The sequence below is a fragment of the Pyrgilauda ruficollis genome, unplaced genomic scaffold (assembly GCF_017590135.1).
Source record: "Pyrgilauda ruficollis isolate IOZ18807 unplaced genomic scaffold, ASM1759013v1 scaffold13, whole genome shotgun sequence".
In the NCBI taxonomy this organism is placed as follows: domain Eukaryota; kingdom Metazoa; phylum Chordata; class Aves; order Passeriformes; family Passeridae; genus Pyrgilauda; species Pyrgilauda ruficollis.
In genome coordinates, this window is record NW_024511432.1 from 7,570,844 (window position 1) to 7,589,851 (window position 19,008).

A 19,008-nucleotide genomic window follows, 5' to 3' on the forward strand; every position below is an offset into this window, starting at 1 on the left:
ATTAAAATATGAAGCACTTGCAGATTAAGAAGTTTTCCCCTCAAAACAGATTGCTGACAGTTAGTAGTGTTTTGGGTCTTGTCTGGGTTTGTTCCTGGCTGCTTACCTACTGCAGTATTCCTTAGTGCTTCCCTGCTGCTGCATCCCCTGGAACTGGGTGCCCAGCACCGACCACAAGTTCTTGGCTGACCATGGGCTGTTATCTCTCTGCCAGGCACCTCCAATGAAGTGGCCCAGTTCTTATCCAAGGAGAATCAAGTTATCATCAGGATGAGAGGCCTTCCCTTCACTGCTACTCAGGAAGATGTCTTGGGGTTCCTGGGACCAGAATGCCCAGTCACAGGAGGGAAAGAGGGACTTCTCTTTGTCAAGTACCCAGATGGCAGGCCCACAGGAGATGCATTTGTGTTATTTTCCTGTGAAGAATATGCACAGAATGCACTTAAAAAGCACAAAGAAATACTTGGAAAACGTTACATTGAACTCTTCAGGAGCACGGCAGCAGAGGTCCAACAGGTTGTAACTATTGGTTGTGAGACTCAAAACTGAACAGTTGAAACATTTCTTCTAATGCTTGCACACAAATATGTTGTAGACAACCATGAACATTTATTATATGAAAAATGTCAAGAAAGGTCAATATATATTTCCTAATGGTCATGGAAAATTGTGCAGCACTGCTTTTGCTTTGTCTGGGGAGGGGGGTTTTGGGGTCTTTGTTTAAGCTGCCACTGCCTGGATGGGTTTTCTACCATCCTTCAGACTATAAAGGGAAAATCATTGCATATTTTTCTTCTCCTTAAAGGTTGAGTGAAACCAAAAAAATAATTTTAGAAATATAGTAGATTGATAGTATTGTAGTAAAGCTTTTTGAAAATCTGCAGTATTGTCTTTAAATACTAGTCTCCATGTACAGAATTTCTAATATTAAATCCAAATCTGGATGCATGAAATGAGCAACTGCTTTCTTGGAAAGTAAGAATCAAGAGGATGTATCTTAACTTTTTTGGTGAAAGGAAGAGATTTTTTTTTTCCTGAGGTAATTTATTTCCTTTTTTCCCTATCCTTCACCATCATTACTTTCTTAAACTGGTAAAACCACTTCATTTCTTCACCAGCTTGTCCCTATGAAAAACATCACATTATGGTATTTTTCTTCCTGACACAGAATATTTCTAGACTAGTGGCTCCAGAGGGAACCACTATTAGATTTGGTCTGGTCTTTGCATAACCACTGGCTATAAAAATGTAATACAGTTACTGTGCAACTTATATGACAAGTGAAGTCTTTCTGTAGAAGGGATGGGACAAGGGAAAGAATATCCACACTTGTAGATCATTGCTACTACTGTGATATGGATATTACAACAGCCAAGAATCTGTGTGCTGGGAAGATTGGGAAGTGGCATTTCCCCCTCCCCCACAGCTTCCCTCCTGAGAGAGAAGGAACAAAATCACCCTGTCACAGCAACCAAGTCTCTGCTTTTTCTCTACTTTTTTCAGGGAGACCTGGATATAACTTACATTCTACCAAAAATGTCATTACTTCTTCCTCTTTGACAGCTGTTTAGGCTGACACCCAAACTTTTTTGCTGCTTGGGCAAGCGATTATTTCTTAGGAAATGACGGGCTACTTGTCTGAGTAATTACAAGAAGTAAAGCCAGCTCTCATCTACTTTGTGTTAGTACAAAGTAATTGCAATACTCTCCACACAACTGAGAGAGATTTCTGTCCTGAAAGGCATTACAAGGAGATTCTTGAAACAAACTCCCTAAGCTGAATCACTTTTAAAAAAACCTAAAGCTTTGTAACCTGATTTTTGGTACCTCTTTCAGTAGTATGTGTTTATTTGTGATAATCATCACTAAAAATGGTTTTCAGCAGTAAGCCCCTACATGTGTCATATGTTCCCTTTGTCATTTGGAAATGAGTCAAGAGAAAATGTTGAGATCAAAGTCTCCTGTAGTCTTATCTTTAATTTTTATTTTTTCCTCAGAAAATCTGTACTTGGAGATGAGCACTGGGGTTAAAAAAATAAGCACCCTCTCTTAACCAACCAGGTTTTAGAATAAATTATAATTAGTGCTTTTACTTACTAGCTGTTTCAGGTCTCAGTTCTTTTAAAATGACTGGTTTTAATTTACCCTGATTTAACTAAGAACTGTATGTGGCCATACTGGTTTATTAGCACAGATGTGATTTCAGATGTTCCTTTTTGAGATACTATAAACAGTAATTGGCTTTTAACTTTTTTATATTGACATGAGAAAAGTCTGTTATTGGGGTCTGGCAAATTTAATTTGTTAGCCTTCCCCTCTCTGAGTTTAAAATTTTCAAATGCCCGACAGGAAACTAACTGCAATAATTTGGCATAAGAAGGGTTTGTTGGAAGTTTGTTGGAAATAGTGTTGTGAGAACTGCTCTGTGCTCAGACGGGTGATTGTAAATCTGCATTGCTGTGGGTTTTTTGCCAACAGGTACTTAATCGATACATGTCAACACCTCTTATTCCAACTCTTCCAACTCCCATCATTCCAGTCATACCCCCACCATACACCATTGCCACGGGCAGCGTCCGCGACTGCGTGCGGCTCAGAGGTCTTCCTTACACTGCTGGCATTGATGACATCTTGGAATTTATGGGAGATGCCACAGGGGATATCAAGCCCCATGGAGTTCACATGGTCCTTAATCAGCAGGTAACAGCATTTTGCATGGGAGGAGTAACTTTGCATTGACTGAACAGGTTAGAAGTCAGGGCAGCTTACCTGATCTTCGCTTTACTCTTCTCCAGCCTTGGAAAATTACAATGTTCTCTTCGTCTGTCTTTGCCTCATTTCTCTTCCTCTTTTACATACACCCTTGCTTTTCTCTCTCTGTATGTATATATGCATCAGCCTGGGAAAGATGAAGCTTGTTCTTTGAATGATAACCTTATCCTGGAGGCTGTTTTCAGCCAGAGGCTGGAGATACACAACAGAAATTTCTCCTTTAGATGGCATAGCTGCTCTGTCAGCTTCAGGGTTCCTGCTGTGTTGTTTGAGTGCTCTTTGTGTCAAAATGAGCTTTTTCTAACTTGATTAGCAGTTGCTTAGGCTTTAAAGAGAGTTTATAATTAAAAATTGTGGTTTGGGTGTATTTTAATGATGTGATCATAGAGATATATTTTCCCTGTTGTCTTGTGTTGAAAGTAAGTCCTTAATTACAGAAATACTGAGGTATTAAAGAAAACAAATGGGAGATCTACTATATTTGTTTCGGGGGGGGGGGGGGTATATATTTTTTTGGTTAAGGAAGTTTTTTGTATTTTATACAGACAGGTATATCTGTCAGATTGCAGAAACTCAGACCCAGAAATAAACTTCCAATGGAGCTATAGACTTTAGTAAAGGATCTGGAACTTTATGCTGTTGTACTATTACCTCAAAAGTAGTTGTAGGAAAGGCAAAGCCAAGCTCTTCCTAGAGCTTCACAGCAAAAGAATAAGAAACAATGTGAATAAACTACACCCAAAAAATCCCATTCCGGTTGATGGAAAAGCGAAATAATAAAATCACAATGAGAAATTAACTAAGCATCTGGACAGGTTCCCAGAGGTGATATGGAACCTTCACCCCTGGAGATGCTCAGATTTCAAGTGGAGAAGGCCATGAGTGGCCTGACGTAAATTGAAAGTTAGTCCTGCTTTGAACAGCTTTTGGATGAGAAACCTCCAAATTTTTTTCCATGCTACACTATTCTGTTTCTTTCTGCAGAGGACTGAAGTAGCATTGTGTTAACTGGGCCCTTGTTGCATGAGTCCTAATTTTTCTACTCCTAAATAGAATGGTTGAGTTGTGAGTCACTTGTGCCAGAAAAGGAATAATGATACAGGCTTTCAGTAGATGTTTGATCTTAGTCCTTTCTGCATTTCTTGTGATCTGGGTGATTTCGTAACAGATTGACCTACAGTTACTTCCCCACCTCCCCTAGGGACGACCGTCAGGTGATGCTTTTATCCAAATGAAATCTGCTGACAAAGCCTTTATGGTGGCTCAAAAATGTCACAAAAAAATGATGAAGGACCGTTATGTGGAAGTATTCCAGTGTTCTGGAGAGGAGATGAACTTTGTTTTAATGGGTGGCACTTTAAATCGTAGTGGCTTATCCCCACCGCCATGTAAGTTACCATGTAAGTCTCCAATTCTTCTGCTCTCTGCTGCTAAAGGCTGATATGTGGTAGGTGCTGAAGCTTTGTGGCCTTTCACCTTTTGACTCGGGTTTTGCCATGATCAATAATCATCCATCTGTGTACATGCTAAGATTGGAATTGTTCCCTTTGGGCAATAATGGGACTGATCAGAAGCATTTTTATTGTATTTTCGGTGGTGAGTAGAGGGCAGCAAGGCCTTGCCAGTGAAATTGTTGCACACTTTGCTTTTTATGGGTGTACTGTTCTTCTGAGCTCTGCAGTAGACTTGCCTGTAGTGAAACCTACTTGGAATGAGAGGGATTTTTAAAATGGGGAGAAGTTCTATATTCCAGCTGCCGATGAGTGCTCTTGCTATCTTGCCTCAGAGCATTGAGAAGGTACTCTTTGGGCTTATTCTTGAAGGAAAACACCCACTGGGATGATATACTAACCAACCATAGAGTGGTGAAGTTGGATGGCTTTTAATTTTTTTTACTTTAAGATTACAGTGAACCTTACTGAGGAGCTATAATGGAATTTTACTGTAGTGTTCTAATTAGTCTCACTACCAAATCACAAAGCAGATACTGATGTGTATTTGCAAAATAGTAAAAAGCTGCCAAATATAGTATATAAAATCAATTTGACTGCACACCAAGCCAAGTTTATTGTTCCTGTACAAATTAGGTATTTGTTAATCAAAATGCATCACACTAGTGATCTAGTGGGGTATTCTCCCTTCCATTTTCTATATCCCAAAAATACTTTTTGAAGTTATGTTTTGAAGGAAGCTTATACATGAAGTCTCATGGTCAGTAGTTATGGATGCCCATGTGTGCATCCATGTGGATGTCCAAGCACTATTATGGTGCTTTTGTCCCACAGAGTACGACTTCTGTTAGAAAACACCAGGGTGTGTTGGTGTGCACGCCTGCTTTCTCTATGCACATGGCTTTATGCTTTCTTTTATTAACTCTGAAGTTCCCTACTTTCCATTTACATATAGACAAGGCTGCTCAGACCTAGGAGCTGTGAACTTTTAGGAATTACTCATTCCAAATGCCCCGGCTGTTATTCGTGGCACTGTAGCAAAGGTCTCCAGGGGAGAGGCTAGAGAGCAGTCTTTGCTCAAGTATTCATCAATCATGCCCAGATGGTTTTAATCACATTGCTGTAAGAGAGGAGTTACTAATCCAAGAGTTCTCCATTCTGATTGCTTTTTTGTTGCTGTGTCCTGGTTTGGTTTTAGGTCTTTCTCCACCAGCTTATGCTGCTTTCCAAACAGCAGCTGTGATCCCAGCAGAGGCAGCAGCCCTTTACCAGCCACAAGCCCTCCTGCCATCCACCAGGACGCCTCAGGCCTCTGCAGCTGCTCCTCCAACTGTTACCTACTACCCAGCCCAGGCTGCTCAGCTTTACATGAACTACACAGCTTACTATCCCAGGTAACCCTGAGATTTCACTGCTCCTCTTGGCCTTTCATCCCAGTGCAGTAGGTGACTCTATGGTCACCTGTGAACAGCTCTTAAATTTGTACCTCTAGGGTAGGTAGTCCTGGAAACTTAATGTTCAGCAACAGAGGCAGAAACCATTTTAACTGTTTCTCTGTGACCTTGTAAGGGGGTTCATCTCCTCTGTAGGTTCTGCTTGAATTTCGTGATAATGTTGGCCAAAAAGGGGTTTTATGGCACTGAGGCAAAGTCATCAAGGCAGCTCTACTTATTGGCCAGAAGAGGAGCTGTGTCAATCCACACCTCTACCCTCACCTCTTAGTTTGTTCTTTTACTTACAATACTCTTTTCATGCTGAAAGATTCATCATAGGTGTGTACTAGGTTTGATTTTGTACATCAGTGAGACCAAAGAACACTTTTACAGGTGTAAAAATGCAAAGCAAATCTCCCTTTCCACAGATGGTATCAGCATGAGTCACTGAAGTCTGGTGCAGGGGTTGTGAGGGAATAGCTTGTTCACTGGCTAGGCTTGTGTGACACTTGCTAGCTTGAGTATCTGGTAATTTGCTAAATGGGCCCTGACCAGAGATGGAGATGCTAATTACTCACTCTTTTGTGGCTCAGAAATGTCAGATTTGGGTGTTTTCCTCCTTTTCCTATTATGGCTCCCCCTCCTCTTTATTTCTTTGTGTGTTTATTAACAATCTTAAAACAAGTAGTCTGCAGCTACCTTTTCTACTCCCCTGTGAAATAACAAATGCCACTCCTTATGTCTTTAAGTACAAATGCTTGCTATTTTCCCCTCCCTCCCTTCTCTAAAAATAGATCATGAGATGCTGAAGAGAAATCAAGAAAGTCCACAAACAATCCACATCAGGACTTAGTTTTTCTGTAGTATTTGGATTATTTTTCAAATCTAAATTTTCAGTTCCATCTTTGCCTATTCTGAGCAGTAGAACCAGTTATTGGTTTTTGTAACAATTTTGCTGTCTCTCTCTCTTTCAGTCCTCCAGTATCTCCTACCACGGTGGGGTACATTGCAGCTCCTCCAGGAGCTGTGGCAGCTGCTGCCACTGCCACCCACACTCCGATCCTGCCCCAGCCTGGAGCCTTAGTCCGGATGCAGGGCTTGCCATATAACACAGGAATGAAGGAGATACTCAGTTTCTTCCAGGGGTACCAGGTTAGTATGCTGCCCTCTCCTTGAGATGGTATTTGGACCTCTGAGTATTCAGTGATCAGTGGAGGTCAAGCTGAGCAAGCAAGAGCATTTGGAAACTGCCAAACACGTGTGCAAGCTGCTTGTTGTATATTTAACTGGCAGACTGAAGAGTAACACACGATTTGCCTTCTTATTAAATAAACAAATCCTGACTTGGAAGCAGTGATTTGGTGTCTGGGTTTGGGGTTTGAGTTTGAAGACCTCAGAGCCCCAGTGTGAGAGGGGCTGCCACAAGAAAAGTGGGGGCTGCCAAAAGTTTTCAGTCCTGGCCACTTGGTGGTGGGAGCTTTTTGGTAGGGTCAGTGTTTGACCTTCAACACTGAAAGTTTGCTGATTTCTAATACAGAGGGCTGTGAGCTGGGTGTGGTGACTTGCAAAAGGAGACACAGCTGTCTTGGTTAAACACTGTTTCAATTGCTAATGATTGGTAATGATGAGGCAGGAACATGTTTCATTAAAGCTGTATTACATTGCAAACTAAAGGAAATCTGTATTATCCATGCTGTCCATATTGACAGCAAATATACTGTAAGTAATATCAGTCTGTATGGACTGATGAAATGCTCACAGGTGAGCAAACAAACTTATCCTCTTGATAAGTTAAAAAAAAGAAAGGCACCAGCTACAAACACTGTTTTCCAGCAGCTCTTATTTGATGTCTTCTGCCTTTTGTCTCAGAGGATACTGTATCTATATCCATGGTTTGTCATGACATCTTTGCTAAAAGGAAAGGTAATTGAATATGGTATGTTCTGGTGAGTATTTAACTCCTGTGGATAACAGCACTTACACAGTCCCAACTCTGCCCTTTTGGGTACTACCTGGAAGTTCTGAACTAAAATCCTCTTTGTGGCTCTCAAACCCCACTGCAAATGGACAAGTGATTTGTGTCAAAAGGCAATAATCTTTGCATGTTTGTCCTTCAACATCCTGAGATAGCAGTGATATTGCAAGAGGTAATAGGAAAGATTCTGGCTTGGTATGTTTTCTTTCTTTATTTCTTTTTTTTTAACCTTTACATTCTTAGAAGACAATGAGCTTTAATTTGTTGAGCCAGATATCTGGTATGCAAATGAATGTAGACTGAGAACAGATGCTTAAATGTGTATGTTCCAAGTTTTGAGTACTTGGAAGGTGCGGTGCTCTACCTGTTGTGTCTTCTGTTTGAATGTTACATTTATGTTTTGAAGGCAGTTTTGTATACTCAAGTTTTTCAGTGGAAAAAGATTGTCACATGAATTTGGACAAACAGTAAAAAAGAAACTGCATATTGTTGTATTTTAGGGCTTTTTCTTCCACAGATATTTCCAGAGTTCAAACCAAGTTCAGTTATTTGTGGCTTTCATGATACCCAGAAAAGTAATAAACATTCGTCCTATTGTTTAGCCATCAATATTTTGCCTTTTAGTTGTTTTCTACTGGTTGGGAGTTTTGGTGGCTAGATGGTGGATATGTTAAAACCTTAAGTGTGGAAGCTTATTTGATAGATTGAAATTTAGCTAGAAGTGTAACTGCACCTTTGAAAAATGTGGCATGAACCTCTACCTTTTGTTAAATCTTCAGCTTAGTGAACCTGGACTTTGGGTCTCGTACTCAGTTTGCTCTTCTCCTCATTTCTGCATTTGAAGAGCAGCTCCTGGTGTTTGTATTGCACAATTAAATGGTTATAGGAACAGAAATTTTGCCACAAGGTGAAACCTATATTCTGCTGCTGCCATCTCCTGTGATCATCAGCTACTGTTATTAAATTGGTCACCTCTTTGATTTCTTTAGAAGATGTTGTCCAAATGAGATCAGGTTCAAAATCTTATAAAGGAACCAGGAATTCCTTTGAATTGTTCTTGGAATCCCACATGTGGTAATGCTAATTTTATACTCATTCATTCCTTCAGGGGGAAAGGAGATGGTGACTTACTGTAATGGGACAATATTACATCTCTGGAGAAATAACTAATCTTTTTTTTCTTTTTTCCTCCCCTTTCTTCGCATTGTTTTCTCATTTTCTGCTGCTGCCCAAGGATTTATTGCACGATGCTTCTGCTCGTTCATAAAGTGAGCCCTTAAAAATCATCAGTGGTTTGGGCATGGTTTTAATCTCTGTACAGCTAATTGATGTTGGTATTCAGTGGTCTTCAGTGTTGGTATTCTGGGAACCAGATCGGAGATGCTGAAATTGAAGGGTGATTTTTGTCTCTGTGTGTCCTTGTCTGGAAGGAACAGGGTTCAAGTTTTAGTTCTTGCTTTATTCTCCTCTGAATTTTTCCTTCAGGCTTCATGGGCTCTGTACATTGCATGTGTGCACATGTTGCTACTTAAGTGAAAGCACTTTTCATACCAGACCTGCCTCTTAAGAGATATCATGAGCTTCAACAAGCTGGTCTCAACATCAGTACATGCTTCTAAAAACAAATTATTTAAAAGTCTGCAGATCAGCATTTTAATTTTCATTTAATTTTATTAGTATTAGCCTCTTGGTTAGTGTTTCAGCAGCTCTGTTTCTTCTTGTAGTTCTGTTTTCTTGTTTTTATTGGTGCAAATTCCTTCCAGCTTACATGTATTTATTGTAACTTGGATTAAGCAATTGAAAAACTCGAGAAGAATTTTAATAGTAAATCAGGGAGATGGCAATTTTCCCCATCACCTTTCTATATTGTAGTGTGCTGTAATCCTCAAAAGAGCTAATTCAGTAATTCACATTAAACTGCTTTTTGGTTGTACTGTAAAGCAATAGGGCCATTGATTTGAGTCCAATTATATGCTGGATACATAACTTAAGGATAGCTAAAAACAACCACAAAACCCAAGCCAACTAAAACCAAATTGAAAAAAACAACAAACCCCAAAACAACAACAAAACCCTCACCATGCCATTCACCAACTGCTCAGCAGATCCTGGTCTCTGGACATTTTGTTGAAGTAAGGGATCCATGGATGGGATTGTGAGGAGACTCTTCAGGAATTCAGAAAAGTAACTCATATTTCATATTATGGGGTGAAGTCTGAGGAAGAAGTGGTGCAAATGAGTAATAACATACAGCAAAACTCCTCAGTGTTACTTCAGGCCATCACTCTGTACAGGTGCAGAAGCAGTGAGAGAACTCTGGTAAATAATGATTGAACAGGGGTGGTAGTCGAGTCGTGATGGATTTATGTGAAGTTGGTGCATAGCAGAACAAAATTTTTCGTAAAGTATTTTTATTTTTCTTTATTTAGTGGCTGAACACTTCATGGGTTTTACTATTTAGCCACTAAAGGAATCAATGCAAAGTATTTTAGTCTCCAAATGCTGGAGTCTCTTTTGGTGTAGGGTTTCCCTTTCAGTTTTCTTTTTTGTTGTTGTTTGGTTCAGTTTGGTTGTTTGTTTGGTTTGAGTTTGTGGCGGAGGAGGGGGGGATTTGTTGGTGTGTGGTTTTTCAATAATTTTTTTTTCTGAGAATACAAATAGTGGCAGGGCTGGTATCATGACAAGAACTGTTAGGTTAATGTAGAAGCAGATGCAGTTTAGCTGTGCCTGTGATCTTAGCTGACCAAAAACCAGTTCACAGCTGTTGTCTTGGCTAGGATTCAGCCTCCTTTTAGTAGTACTTGCCCAGTTTCTTGGAGGTTGGCATGAATGTGAAGTGAACTCACGCCTGCCTGGAAAAGACCCTGTGGATTAGTTCTTAGAAAGCAGACTTGCTATTTAGGTAAGTTGTGAGTAAGCATAGCAGTGAAAAAAAAAAAAAAAAAAAAAACCAACCAAAATCCTGGAAGATAACTAAGGTTTAGGGGCCATGGTCACCACCTGAACTTTTAAAAAGATTCCTGAATTTGCTGAAAAAGGCTGGGATGGAAATGTAAGGACTTCTTTGTGTATGTGTTTCTACATAGGAAAAGCATAAAATAAATAGTGTTCTTTAAACCTCTACTGGGCTTAAGTGTCTGTTGTCTGCAGTTATAAAGAGTTTTTGCAGTATATTAATCCTCCAAGGCTTCAGAGACACAGAATTTAAGGCTTGCTGGTGGAGGGGAGGAGGGTGAGTTGTGGTTAAAACAGTAATAAGGAAGTGAAGGGAAGTGGATGGATGGCGAAATTCCAAAGGCACTAACGACATTTCTCGGTTGTATCAGGACAACAGACTTCATTGTTGCTGACTTTTTAGGGATTAGGAGTTTGTTTCTCTGAAATGTGTGCTTAAACAAAGAAGTATTCTGTATTTCCTTTGGGATCCTTTTGAAATCTGATTCTCTGCAGCCTGAGAGGGGAATACCCCATCATCTGTGTGCCAGTCCTAAGCATGGCACCCTCTGACTAGGGAAGGGACAGGGGAAGTGGTAGAGGAAGAATTCCCACTTAATGGGATTGGAAGTCGTCTGACAATACAGACACTATTCCATGCTCACCCCCACACTCAGAATAGAGCACACTGCTTCTTTTGCTTTATTCCTAAATTTATCTCCCACCTGGAAATGTTGCCTGTGTGAAGAAAGCATCTGTGAGACTGGGACCAGTAAATTAGTGGTTACAGTTTCTGTCTATTGCCTCCCACGCTTGAAGCAAGAGACTGAAGTGGCACCCTCTGTATTTTTGGCACAAGCATTACCTGTTTCAGTCTCTGATACACAGAAGGTTCAGGTGGTATCTCTTCCACACAGAATTCAGGTATTTGTGGGTGTTTGTATTGGCAGTCTTATGGTACAATTGATGCGCTTCTAGGAGCAAAGCCAGTTTAGGGTATTTCTCCTGACTCTTGTGCTAAAGATTGCAGTTACCTACCACCAAATGTGGTTATATATTCTAGGCTTTTTTCCAGAGTCTGAGAGTTCCCTTTGAGAACTGTTTTGTGATAAAGTGTATGGGTCATTTGGGCAAGAATTGAAGCTGCCTTCCTGAAGTGGCCATTTTGCCTATGATGTTTTTCTTTTCTATCATTTGCTCCTGTTTTTTCCCAGTTGGAGTGTGTCTAAATATACTTTCCAGTTTCAGTGCTGGGTTTGTTTTGTTTTTTTTTAGCAGTGGGTTATTTTCTCTAAGTTGCTTTGTGTGTGCTGTTTGGAGACTGAGCTTTGAATATTCATTGTAGGAACTGCAAAAATGAAATGGAAATCAATGACTTACTGGTTAGTGACCTGGTTAAATCTGTGCACAGTCTGTGAGGAGAAGACAGTCCCATATTTCTCTCAGCAAAAGAAGAACAAAGAAATAAAATAGGTTGAAGAAAATTCAAGGAGGAAGTATAGTGTATTACATCTTTATTAACCAATTTACCCTTGGTTTGGTCCTGTGTGGTTGGATGTTCTTGTTTTGTTCTTATGGGTTCTGAAATGCAGACAGAATCAGAAAGATTCACAATCATGTGCTTACTCAGGCAAGCTAGGGTAGTTTTCATTTTATTTGAAGAATTTACTGTTCTACAGCTTCTGTTTTAATTGACTGCAGTCTCTTACTGTGATTAGATGCTACTTCTATTTCTAGGTCTTTTGATGAATTTATTTTTCTTCTTTCTTTCTCGCTTTCTTTAGGTCTTTGCCTAAGCTCTGACAACTCTGTACAGGACATTTTTCCAACTTTCATATTTTCTACATTGTTTATTCAATTTCAAGTGTAACTTATGAAATGCTGTCCCTTGCAAGAGTAAGACTGTAGAACTTTGCCTACTGTACATCTACTGATAATCTAAAGTATGTACTATCTTGAGACATTCCTTCCAAAGAGTAAACTTACATTTTGTAGATTTGTTTCAAGGGCAGGTCTGGGAACTCATAAATCTAATATTTGCACGGTCTGGTTGCCCTGGTAGAGACTATCTGGAAAATACTTGTTATATTTGTCTTTTACTTAATGGCATGGGTTTAGATGTGGCTAGAATTCAGTAGTAAAATTCTAGGGGGTTCTTTTCTTTTGTGTTCTCTGGGCTCTTGGTTATTGTTTTCTGTGAAAGGTGTGTACAGGATGGTTGGTGTTTTCCTTTTCAACTTCCCTTTGGATGGATACATGTTCTGTATGCCCAAATATACCCCTTTTCTCCCTAAGCTGGCAGGAGACTTTTTGTACTATAGAAATATCAAAGGAAAGGCAGCATAGTGCATCTACATTGTGTGCATTTGGCAATCATCTAAAACATTAGTCTGTCTGGGGTGGAGACAGGAAACTGTTCTGTGCACTGAAAAGATGTTCTACAACTCAGGTTATGCTAAACACTCTTGTCTTCTGGATTATAGGAACTACTCAAGTAGTCTTTGCAGCATGTGTAAGTGCTTGGTCCCTTTCCAGGATATGGGATTTGGAAAGATTATATGCTAAAAACAATGTTTGATATTCTCCAAGATGTATTTTCTGACTTCATATGTTATATTTGTACCAGGCCAGTAGTATGAGCAATTACTGTTCATATTCAGGATCTCAAATAATTTTTAGATCTGATTCACATATGAGGGTTTTGTTCTAATTTGATGGTGTGACTGTTCTCTACAGTCACTGTTTTTATGTTATTACTTCTACAAATCTGCCATGATGCGGTTACACTGTGTAGTTTATTTCATTTTCCAATGTAGAAATACACTACACTAGCATAAATGCTATTTTACTTGTGAATGCATTCATGCTGGGGCATTGATTTTTCTTTCATTACATTGGTGTAGTCTATGGAGTACAAGTATTATCTGCAGCTCAAGTGTTTGTCACTCTATCCTAGAGAAGCTGCACTTCATTTCCATGAGTGCATAAAAGATCTGAATGAGATCCATACAATTATCCCCCACCTCAGTGTGCAGGCTGGAAGATGCTCATCTGTCCCAGTGAGAGCCATTACTGGGTTCTTGATTGTTCTTATGAAAATGTAAGAGTTTGGTTACCTGGTGCTGCCATCTCATGAGTAGAAGGAAAAAAGGAGCACTTCACAAGGTCTGAACTATTTCCCTTCCTTGATAAGGAGCAGTTCAAATACACAGTTTAGAACATTCCCCACAAGCATTTACTTTATTTCTACAACCAGTAATGCAATTAATGTATTTTTTATCTTACATAAAAGTAGTATCTATCCAATTCACTGTCTCCTGCCAGTTGTTATAGCTGATACTCTTAATTGTGGTTGCAAATGATGGTCTGTGTGGCTTGCTGTGCCAGACTGTTCCTTCTCTTGCTGATTGTCCCATGTCACACTTGTACTGTAGTATGCACCCGATGACTACAATGGCCTAATTCAGCTGAGCGATCAAGCCAGGAGTGTGTTACAAGCACCGAAAGAGTGGGTCTGTTTGTAACTCTTTGTAACTTCTGAAGAAGGTAAGATGTGACTGCCAGAGCCTGGGCCTCCAGAGGTGAATGGGAAGGGAAAGAAGGGCTTGGTGCTACAGAGATCTTTGCTTGTGGCTTTCCCCCATAGTAGCTTGCATTGGGATCCTGGTGTTAGTCTTCCTGCTTCAAAAATCAACTAACCCAAGGAAATGGGCTGACTGTGATCTGTAGCTGATGGGGCAGCAGTGGTGGAGGCAGTGATTGCCTGGTTCTGCTCAGATGGTGTGTTCAGCTTCCAGAAGGGTTTGTTAATGCTTGTATCTCATGTGAACCTTTCAGCCTAATATTTTCCTTTTAGTAGAATAGTAGGAGATTATTTTTTTCTCCCTGATATTGCTAGAAAGCACATTCAAATGTGTGTGTGAAGATCCCCAGACCTCTGGCTGTGTCTTTTTTGTACCATATAATTGACTAGAGATAAATATGTCTCCTTGATCTCCCTAATACAATGTGAACTATTACATTTTTGGGTATAGTGACTTTCTAATGCAACTAACTAGATTTGCTAACAGTAAATTTGCCTGCATCTTTGGCACTTACACATAATTCTTAGAGAAATTTTGTTATGGCCTATGTAAACTACATTATGCCACAGTACTACTGTATTCCATTCAAAAGGCTACTGATTAGTTAGTATATTTTCTTTTTCCTTAAGAAAAAAACAGAACAACCTTTCAGTTTAAAAATGGCAATCACATAATATGCTTTGAGAGAATTACTTTCACAGACAAATGTACTTTCACTAACAACCATCAACTCAGTTGTTTTCAAATTAGTTGTTTTCTTGTGTTGGATCTGTAGGGAGCAGATGGACTGCACGGTCTGGTGATTAACTGGAAAACCAGATCAGCAGTTGGTTTCTACTAAGTATGACATGGAAACGGTCTTAGAATTCAGACTGAGCTACTCCATGAATTAGTCAAAGTAGTATTATACAGGTACCACTGTTGGAGAGTAAAAAAAAAAAAAAAAAAAAATCCAGAAAAAAAAATTTGTGTGAATCTGAATCCAAATTTAAAACACAAATGTACATACAGAAAATCTATTTCTCTAGAATTATCTATAAATAAGAACTTAAACCTAGTATGTCTCAAAATGAAACTGAAGGGGCTCATTTAGTTCTTTTAATTAAGTTGCTTGCAGAATGTGTAGACTTCTATGCTAACTTTCTGTGCAGCTCTCATAACATGAATTTCTAGAACCCTACATTGGTATTACACCAATACTGCTATTTAAACTATGTTTTTAAACTCTCCTCTGTTCTCAGAGGTCTAACTGTGTTCCATGTGTGTTTTCAGCTGACTCTCAGCTGAAATATTAAAGTTCTGTTCTGGACTGATGGTAAATGAGTTGATCCCATATGGATTAACAGCAAAGAGCTGGTTTAGAGCAGAGCATCTTTTAGCTCAGATTTGCAGCTCAAACCAAGTCGTGAACAGCTTTCTCTTTGAGAGAGGGTTACTCTGAAATAAACCAAGATTGCTTCCAAACTAGAAGTGGGCTTTAGAGATGATGTATTTTATCTGGGTTTTTTTATTTCTTTTGCATGCTATTTCTTGACTAACTTTAGTTCTCTGAGAGGAAATGATAGAAAGTTTGTACTAACTGTCTTATGCATGCTTTTGGTTTTTAAAGTGTGCTGTTGCTTATATTTTAAGAATATTTTTACTGCTTGTTCAGTGTTTGGGTGAGTGAAGCTCTGGCATGCACTTGATTTATTTTCGTATGTTTGAATGTAAAGCTGATATAGGATATGATCTATGAATGAAATGCTATTGGTAATAACTGAGAAATCTGCTGTTTCTTGTAGTATACCAGACACACAAGTTCTACAGAAATGAAACACTTAAATATTTTAACCTTTTATAAACTCAAGAGGACATATGTCACATGAACTTAACTTGAATTAATATTCATAAAGCTTGTTCGTTTTCCAGCATTGCTTTGTCTGACACTGTTTTTCAAAGAAACTAACCTTGTATGCTGAGCTTTTGGTCCTTCAGCCTCTCATTTTGAAACTTCATTTCTATCCAACAAGCAGGAGCTCAAACTTAGCTTGGAAGAATTTCCTGGATCTTATGGAAAATGGATGGGGTACAATAGAGCTGACTGTAATGTCTGATTGAACTCAGCAATTTGGAACTGCCTTTTAAGACTTTATGAGGGCAAATGCCCTCAAAAGTAAATCAACTCCAATGACTAAATAATCTTGTCTGCTAACCTGCTTTTCTTTAGTCTTGTTAAAATTACAATAAATATTTATTTAATTCAGTTTTGCGCCAAATTTTACTTCATTTTTCAGAAAAAATCTTCCTTGCACTGTATACCTGTGTTGAGTTCAGCTCATTCTCCCAACAGAGAACTCATACAGCTCTTTTATTTTTGGCATGGTCTTGGGGTTTTTTTTAACTTTGTGTGTGAGTATTGACATGCCTTAATAGCCTTTGTCACTTGGCCAGTAGTCCACATAGTACAAGAATTATTCATGCCTGGATTTCTTGCTCCATTCACCTCCTATTAACCTCTAACACTCTCCTTTTATCAACCTTTAATCTCAATTGCTTCTCTAGCAAAACTTTTGCAGAGAATTATGTCTACATCACTATACTCAGCACTCCAGCAGAATAAGAGCTGCTGCTGTTTGCCAAGCTAAAATTTCCTTTAATCTTTGATTCTTTCTCCTTCCCATTCTTAACATTCAGAATATTTTCACCATGCACACAGGAGTGGAGTGAGCCAGATGCACTAAAAAATGCACCAACATGACAAAACTGCGTTTCCAGGTGTTGTCTTTCGTCTTAATAGTTTTTTTTTTTTTTCTTTTGTCTTCTTGTACCATTGCAGCTCCAAGCAGATTCCATCCTCATGCTTTACAACTTTAGTGGGCAGCCCAGTGGCGAGGCGTTGGTGACTTTTCCAAGCCTGGATCTAGCTAAGCAAGCAGTGGCTGAGAGAAACGGACAGCTCCTGGGCAGCCGCTGTGTACAATTGTACCTGGTCTAGCTGAACTTTCTGGAGGATGAGGAAAGGATGTTGCACTCAACACCGTGCCTTTTGCAAAATAAGAAGTCTTCCCTTGCCACCCAGGCAGCAACAAATGTGCCTTTTCAGTGTAACATGCTGGAATGCAGCATGGTGCATGTCCTTTTTAATTTGAAAAATGGCATCTGCTATGCCAAAGATAAAGTGAAACCAAAAATTGTGCAGTTAATTTACTTAATTTCTAACCTACCTGTGTAAAAAGAAGCAAAGCTGCTCCTGGCATGCAGTTAATTCTGGAGACAGCCCAATATCACTTCAGCTACCGCAGCCACGGGCAAAACTTACTCAGTAGCATTTGAAGTGGAAAACAATGCTTGAGTCATTCAGATTCTTCTGTGTTTAGTTTTTAAGGGTTTACACTTGACAAAGTGTCTTGTTCTTGTAGAGTTTAAATGTCTTTAGAAAGGTCTTTTGGAATGCATGGCTTACCCAGTTCAAAGCGTAGATCATATTGATTTTTGTTTTGTTTTGTTCTTGACTGGAAAATATCAGGATGCTGGATCTTGAACCAATTGTGCTTTTTCATGTTTTCATTAGACATTGTTTTGCAAAAGCCATATTTGACCTTCTTACCAGTGTACTGCTGCCAATGCGTAAAGCGAAAAAATAAAACCAACAGCAAAACCAGAAAAATCCTCTCTTCCCACCCTGCTCCCAACCCCATATTTTTAGTCTCTACAGGACAAAAATGGCACATAAACCTGAGTACTAATAAGTTATATTTTTTTATTTAAGCATAATAGCTTTCAGATACTGTATTAAAGATTTTGCTCTAGTTTATGTGCATGCAATTTGTTTACATCTTTAAACTACTTTATTTGTATATTATGAAACAGCAAGATATGTTGAAATCTGAATTCACTAGTGCATGCTTTTTTCTTTTTCCCATGTGTATATACATAAGCTAGAAGTACTTTTACGTCATGTAGCACGTGTTTAAAAAAAGACATCTGCTGTAGAAGCACTAAATGACTTTGTTTTTACTGTGCCTTACTTCTAAATCATTCCAAGTGCAATACCAGCAGAGCAAAATGTAATGAATTCTGTTGTTGACATGTTCATGGATGTCTGAATTGATCTTTTTTTTTGTTAGTGTACAATTTGAGTTGTACTTAAAAGAACTGAATGATGTATGCTTCTTTATATTACAATAAAAGAGATGCTTACAATGTGCATTGCCTTTTGAAAGTAACTTATGCTTTGCTTTAATGTATTCTCACAGAGCATCAGGCTTTGATAAATAGCCTTACACACTTTTCTCCTAGATTTAGATGAGCATTTGTATTTGTGACATCTCTGTTTTTTGGGGGGTTGTGGTTTTTTTTGTTGTTTTGGGGTTTTGTGGATTTTGTTTTGTTTTGTTTTTGCCTTTTTGCATGTTCCAGTAAGCCAGAAATCTCTATGATGCATGTTTCTCTCCTAGTGCAAAACATTTTAGGCAACATGATGTAACTGTTTACATGCTTAGTGTTCTCTTTCTGTTGCCAGAGGAAACAAAGTATTGAACTTGAAATTGCATTCGTGTTTGCATTTAATTGACCTCACGGGTCCCTCACTTATCTGTGCAACCCAAAATGCTACATTTAAGTCAAGATAGAGCCAGTCAGCCGATTTGTACTGAAAATTGAGGAAGGGGGAGGAAGTCACATCAAGATAAGAAGGTGTGTTTCTCACTAGTCAGACACATCTCATGCCAGATTCCGTTTCATCATCCAAACCACTCAAATTAAGTTTCAGCACAATCAGGTGGAACTGGAGGGAAGGATTTTTTTTTTTTTTTTTATGGGAGTGCTTACAATAACCTGTTTCCAATATTAATCTTGGTGAAGTCTGACAAAAATCT

General features: G+C 39.0%; 1 protein-coding gene across 3 annotated transcripts in view; it reads left to right on the plus strand.

The window, feature by feature from the left end:
* Positions 1 to 17,126, plus strand: part of ESRP2 (epithelial splicing regulatory protein 2) — a 41,157-nt gene extending 24,031 nt beyond the window's left edge. Inside the window, exons 10-15 of one of the 3 annotated variants that reach the window (XM_041458780.1) lie at positions 215 to 516; positions 2,479 to 2,700; positions 3,974 to 4,172; positions 5,422 to 5,617; positions 6,631 to 6,808; positions 16,968 to 17,126. In XM_041458780.1, the coding sequence (XP_041314714.1) occupies positions 215 to 516; positions 2,479 to 2,700; positions 3,974 to 4,172; positions 5,422 to 5,617; positions 6,631 to 6,808; positions 16,968 to 17,126 (1,256 nt within the window). Of the gene's footprint in view, positions 1 to 214; positions 517 to 2,478; positions 2,701 to 3,973; positions 4,173 to 5,421; positions 5,618 to 6,630; positions 6,809 to 13,999; positions 14,090 to 16,967 lie in introns of those variants that run through there. The other 2 variants (XM_041458782.1, XM_041458781.1) reach the window with 2 other exon arrangements.
* The last annotated feature ends 1,882 nt before the right edge of the window (positions 17,127 to 19,008 follow it).